Source organism: Ambystoma mexicanum, chromosome 2p, assembly GCF_040938575.1.
Source record: "Ambystoma mexicanum isolate Mex_15411 chromosome 2p, UKY_AmexF1_1, whole genome shotgun sequence".
NCBI classification, from domain to species: Eukaryota; Metazoa; Chordata; class Amphibia; order Caudata; family Ambystomatidae; genus Ambystoma; species Ambystoma mexicanum.
The window spans coordinates 1,385,619,425-1,385,625,241 of record NC_090923.1 but is presented as its reverse complement, the minus strand read 5'-3'; the positions used below and the strand labels follow the sequence as shown (position 1 = coordinate 1,385,625,241).

Below are 5,817 nucleotides of genomic sequence, written 5' to 3'. Positions count from 1 at the left end.
GACTCAGGCACGCCAAGTCAGGCATGTATCTTTAAGTGCTTGAGAAATTGACCAGTTTGGGATATGATTTCATTTATATCAATTATTTAAAACATGTCACTTGTTTCTTTGTCAGTCATGTATATATTCCATTATTACCCACTTGCCACTTGCAATGCAACACTTGTTTTTACTCTTCTAAGTGCGTATATCTAACACCCAGAAAAAGTATATGGCATGTAGTACCATTCAAAACAATACTGCCTACTGTTTGCTTTATTCATGAACAACACAGAACAGGGAAACCTGGTAAGCACTATGAGAACTGGGTAAATTAATTAGCACAATCAACACTCTTCCCTAAAGGAAAACAGGCGCGCTATAAATAAAATATCATATCATGCCTCTGTCCTTCCCTGGAATTGGCCATTACCATTTAAAGTGTTAGCAAATAGCTTACATGATCTCGCATGGGGTATTCTGGTTGCAGCACCAGTCATTATCCGTGTGATGTCATCTTGTTCATTCCCTAATCACTAAAGATGTTATGTTTAAAAACGAAAGACCCCCGAAAAACGGTCTTACTAGAAGCTTGCTGGTGTCTTGTGCCCGTTAGCTTGGCGCACGGCAGCCTGGCTGCTGCAAGGCTTCCTCGTGCAGCCATTAGCTGCGCAGCGCATGGCAGTGAACTTGCACAGCCATTTCATTAAAAACAGCCTGCAGGTGTATGTTTAATAGATTTAGCCAGTTCCGAAACCATCTGAAGGGTTTATATCTCATGATGGCACGGCACACTATTAATCATTAAAGTTCTCAAGCCTTTTAAAATCCCAAGTCCTCAGGCGGAAGCCCGGGTGGGAGCCGCAGTGAGGAGCTGCGGTAGCAAGTAGCATCAAGAGCAGGGACGGCGTCAGGGCATTTCGAACCTTTCAAATGAAAGGGGCCTTGAGCCTCAGAGGGGCCCCCAGCAACTGCCCCCATGTTGGCAGTATGCAGTCTTCACAAATAGCAACATATTCTTTTCATTCCTGAGTTTAAATGTGCATGTGTATTTAACTCTCAGCCTGCGCTTCTTCTTCTTGCTGTTTACCCACCTTCCCCTTTGACCTCAGCTCACTGCCTTGTGTTGTGCTTGCTTGATCTGTCTACCTTCATCCCTTCATCCCTTGTTGTGGCCAGGCACAGCTGTAGCACAGCTACACTTGCCAGGCACAGTGCCACTTGCCAGGCACAGCTGTAGCAGAATTAACTACTACCCGTTGTTGTAGAAGCAGAAACATGGTGCAAGTTCCTGGGCATCATGATCTAATAGCAGTGCCTGGCAGAAGCTTACACTGTATGCACAAGGCCAAAATGTTGGCTTTGTCAATGCTTGTGTTTGAACAGGATCTCAGTGGCTTTGCCAATGCTGTTTTTAACAGGACTTCAGCGAAGGACACGTAGAGTGCTTATAAATCGGGTGCCTGAAGGGCTGCAGCAAATCAATTTTGTAATGTGAGCTCCGCAAAGCGCACTTTTAAAGCCCCAGAACGAAAACATTACAAAAATGTATATATTGCAGGCAGCGTTATACAACTGATGACTGGCACATGGTGGTAGTTGCTGGTACTTTCTTTACACATGGAGGTACTAATGATTATTCTGGTGCAGCTTCAATGTTACAAGCAGTTAACTCTCTCTCCTTCATGTGTGAAAACCATTTTAATACTGCTCTGAGCCTATGTTGCCCTTTCTCAGATCAGTCTCTCACTTTCTCTTTACAGACAATCAGCAACACCTTACATGAACAAATCCAACCAGTCCAGGGCAATTGTGCAACTAAAAACATCGAACTTCAACCTCCACAGTGCACCTTCCGGGATTTGGATTTCCCATAGCCTGCGAAGGAGTTCATTGCAGTGACCATTCTCCAGAACGAGGTGAGCTAGCATGAGTCTTTTGTAGGGTTTGGTGCTCAGGGCACTCCAACTCTGTTTGTGTTCATCTGTAGTAAAGAAGGCACACAGCTATCTTGTTTACATTTTTTTTTTTAAAAAGAAGACCATGTTTGTGGGTATCAATGAGGTGGGGGAAAATTTGATGAACAGTACAGACTACAGATACAGAATGGCATCTATGACTAGCTGAGAGGGTGGCATGTGAAAATGGAAAGTCATACATATAATGCAAAAAGGCCTGCTTATGGTTCAACGGAAGCAAACCTGTCCATTTGGAAACTGTTTTTCGAAGGATAGGATTGGGTGGTGGTTCCCACTTACCTCATGATGTCCTGGTATCTTCCAGTTTAATGGTATACAGTAATTTGTTTTACTGCTGTAAAATCCCACAGTCTCTCAAACATCAGAATACCTTCTTTCTAATCTTCACCATTGCTCCCACAGTGCTTGGGAGGGGTTGGGGTTGTGTCATGCGTTCAGAAAAATGTCCCTACATTCTAAACAATGTGTTTTTTAGAACAGTATTAACAGAACAAACTTGCCTCATTTCTTCCATAAGTACTCATTTGCCAAACAAGCTGCAATACGTATTGTGTGGCTGGTGTCACATTTGCTTATGGGCATGTGTGTTAACGCATGCATAGATAACATCGGCAATTATACTCAACTGTACTGGTCGATGATAAGTACAGCAGAGATGTGTATAATTGCAGACGCTATCTGTGTCTAGTACCGACTAATTATACTTATGTGTTATTGAAGAGCATACCTAACAATGACTACATGATCCCATCTACATATACATGTACATAATCATTTTGCTTATTAACAGGTGTCACTGTTGCCGAAAATGAATTCAGTGGACCAATTACTCTCAAAACCATTTTCCGGACTCGCACACACTGAAAAACTGGAGGTGAAAAGACTAGGGCCTGATCGGCCAGATGTAAAAATTGAACAGTCCGCAAAAGATAGGGGAAAGGCTTACACACGCACATTTTCCATGGTGTGGTATGAAAAGAAGACATGGCTCACTGGTAGCATTGCTAAGCGGTCTTTGTTCTGCTTCCCTTGCCTGCTGTTTGGAGGTGAAACGGCCTGGACAAAAACCGGAGTCACTGACTTAAAGCATTTGTCAGAAAAAACCAAGAGACATGAATCGTGCAAATCTCATATTGAGAATATATTACAGCTGCGCATGTTGGGAAGTGTGAACATTGCAACACAGATGGATGATGCCTATCGCCGGAGCGTGATGAGGCATAATGAGGATGTGGATAAAAACCGATACATCTTGTCAAAGTTAATAGACTGTGTGCGTTTTTGTGGTGCGTTTGAATTGGCTTTACGTGGCCATGATGAAACTGAAGACTCTTTAAATCCTGGTGTGTTTAGAGGCCTGGTGGATTTTGTATCCAGCATAGACAGTGCAATGGAACTACACTTAAAAAATGCAACAGTATTCAAGGGCACTTCAAAAACAATTCAGAATGAACTGCTGGACTGCATGCTCACGGTCACCAGAGAGATCATTGTAGAGCAGTTAAAATGCACTGATTATGTGGCTATTCAGGCAGACGATACAACTGATATTTCCACTAAGACTCAGTCTGTGCTAGTCTATCGCTACATTGATGAACGATACAGAATTGTTGAAAGGTTTTATGGATTCTCTGATCTGAAAGACTCTAGTGCGCAGACCATTGCTACTGCCATAATGGAAAAATTGGACAAAGTATTCCCTGAAGATTGCCACAAAAAAAAAGTAATTGCGCAAACATATGATGGTGCGAGTGTAATGAGGGGGGTGTCTGGTGGAGTCCAAAAGAAAGTAGCTGAAGTGTATCCAAATGCACATTATGTACATTGCTATGCACACCAGCTTAACCTCATCATTGAACAGGCTGTTTCAAATATCTCACAAGCTCGAGTTTTCTTTTTGGATATCTCTGGCTTCTGTACATTTTTTTCTCGTTCTCCAAAAAGAACCGCAGTTCTAGATGAGGTTTCAGATTCCAGACTTCCAAAACCATCTCGCACTCGCTGGAGCTACCATATTCGGGTAGTGGAAGCCATATATCGGCACAGGGAAGCACTCCGTACATGCTTTGAGAAAATTATTGAAAGACGGACTGATTTTGAGGGGGTTACTGTGCATGAGGCCCAGGGATTCATTCGAACTCTGAAAGAGAAGGAGTTCCTTTTCTTCCTTTTTTTGTTCAATGACATAATGCCCCATGTCGACATTTTATATAACCAGCTTCAGAAGCGAGACATTGACTCTGTGTATGTGCAGAAAGCTACTGAAACTTTTATCAAGTGCATTGGCAGAGTACGTGAAAGCACTGACAATCTGGAAGCTAAATTTCCATCAGAGGCAACTTTTTCAGGTCGCAATGCAAATATGAACACTTTGAATCGTTTGGCTAAAGAAGTATGTGATATTATAGTTACACAAGCCCAAGAACGCTTTGCATTTACTAACCACTTGGAGGGGGCCAAATTGTTGCAGAGTGACCTATTTCAAACACATGGACAGTCTTTTCCCAATGAAGCACTGAATGCAACTGTCCAAGCGTACCCCATGTTAAACAAGGAAAGACTGCGCACTGAGCTTTCAATTGTTTATGAGAGACCAGAATTCTGTAGTTCAAGTGGGGCAATTTCTTTATTAAAATTGTTCGTTGAAAACAATCTCGAAGAAGCATTTAGTGAGACAATGCAGTTATTAAAAATTCTGATTACTACACCCATGACAACAGCTGAGTCTGAGCGCTGTTTCTCCACCCTGAAGCGAATTAAAACATTCTTAAGAAACACAATGACTGAGGATCGTCTGAATGCTTTGGCCATGCTGTCCATGGAAAAACAACTAATTCAAGAGATCCCTGACTTCAATACACGGACTATTGATAAATTTGCCTCTCTGAAAAATAGACGTGCACAATTTGTGTACAAACTTTCAAAATGATTGACCAGTGAATGTTCTGTTACAAACGAGCTATTTGCAGTTATTTTGTGGGTTACCTTGAATTCTTTGTTTCAATGGCCTTATATATGTTAGGATTTTGTTTAAGGTTGCAGTGATCTATTTGACAGAACAGTGAGAAATGTGAAGTATGTTTTGATGTTATGGTTGTTGGTTGATAATAAAGCACTCAACATAGTAAACTATTTCTGTTGCATTTTTCTCCATGCAATATGTATGTGCCATTTCTGAGACCTGTGCATTCCACGTGTTGCAACTTTGAGCAACTGACGCAATGGCAACTCAGCGAGGCAGACAGCCATTAGAGGTAGGACAAATATGTCGCATTAATTAAGTGGTTAAAAACTAAAGTCATATTTTAGCTTAGTTTCCCCCTTTCAGAAAATGCCTCAAATCCCACCTTAGTAAGAGGATGAACGCATGTGAATGCCAGTAACAGCATGACAAACATGTTTCCATCATTACTGACTATATAATGAATTTATTTATGCATACACCATAGTACCAGCTGTTCCCAGTACAAGCTGCTGTAAAATACACCATCACACTTGCACACGTAAGAATAGTGTACCACCATTAATATGTAAAACCGAATGCTTTTTTCATATTTCGGTGGGTTTTTTGGACAGTAAATTGCACATTTTGTAGGCCATTTTTCCAAAATTTTCACGGGGGGAGAACCCCCCCGCACCCTCCTTGGGGGGGGTGGGCTCGCGCGCTGCGCGCGCTCGCGACTATATTCGCCCTGGGAAATTTACGCCCCACCAGCTTTCAAACTCACCAGCCGCCACTGTCCAAATGAGTACTTGTTCAGACCAGAGATACAATTAGCTGAAGAGGAAGGAACCATAGTGCCACTACAATTTGGCAGTAATCATGGGAGAGGAGGGCATAGCAGTGCATGGGACAGAT

At 42.2% G+C, this 5,817-nt stretch overlaps 1 protein-coding gene across 1 annotated transcript; it reads left to right on the top strand.

The window, feature by feature from the left end:
* The first annotated feature begins 1,631 nt into the window (after window positions 1–1,631).
* LOC138567522 (zinc finger MYM-type protein 1-like) lies at window positions 1,632–5,090 on the top strand. The gene is made up of 2 exons (XM_069645795.1): window positions 1,632–1,898; window positions 2,749–5,090. Exon 2 carries the CDS (start codon window positions 2,767–2,769, stop codon window positions 4,885–4,887), a length of 2,121 nt encoding a protein of 706 aa, XP_069501896.1. The 5' UTR covers window positions 1,632–1,898; window positions 2,749–2,766; the 3' UTR covers window positions 4,888–5,090.
* The last annotated feature ends 727 nt before the right edge of the window (window positions 5,091–5,817 follow it).

Coding starts and splice junctions, on each gene's coding strand:
- LOC138567522 (XM_069645795.1), top strand. CDS start 2,767: ATGAATTCAGTGGACCAATTACTCTCAAAACCATTTTCCGGACTCGCA.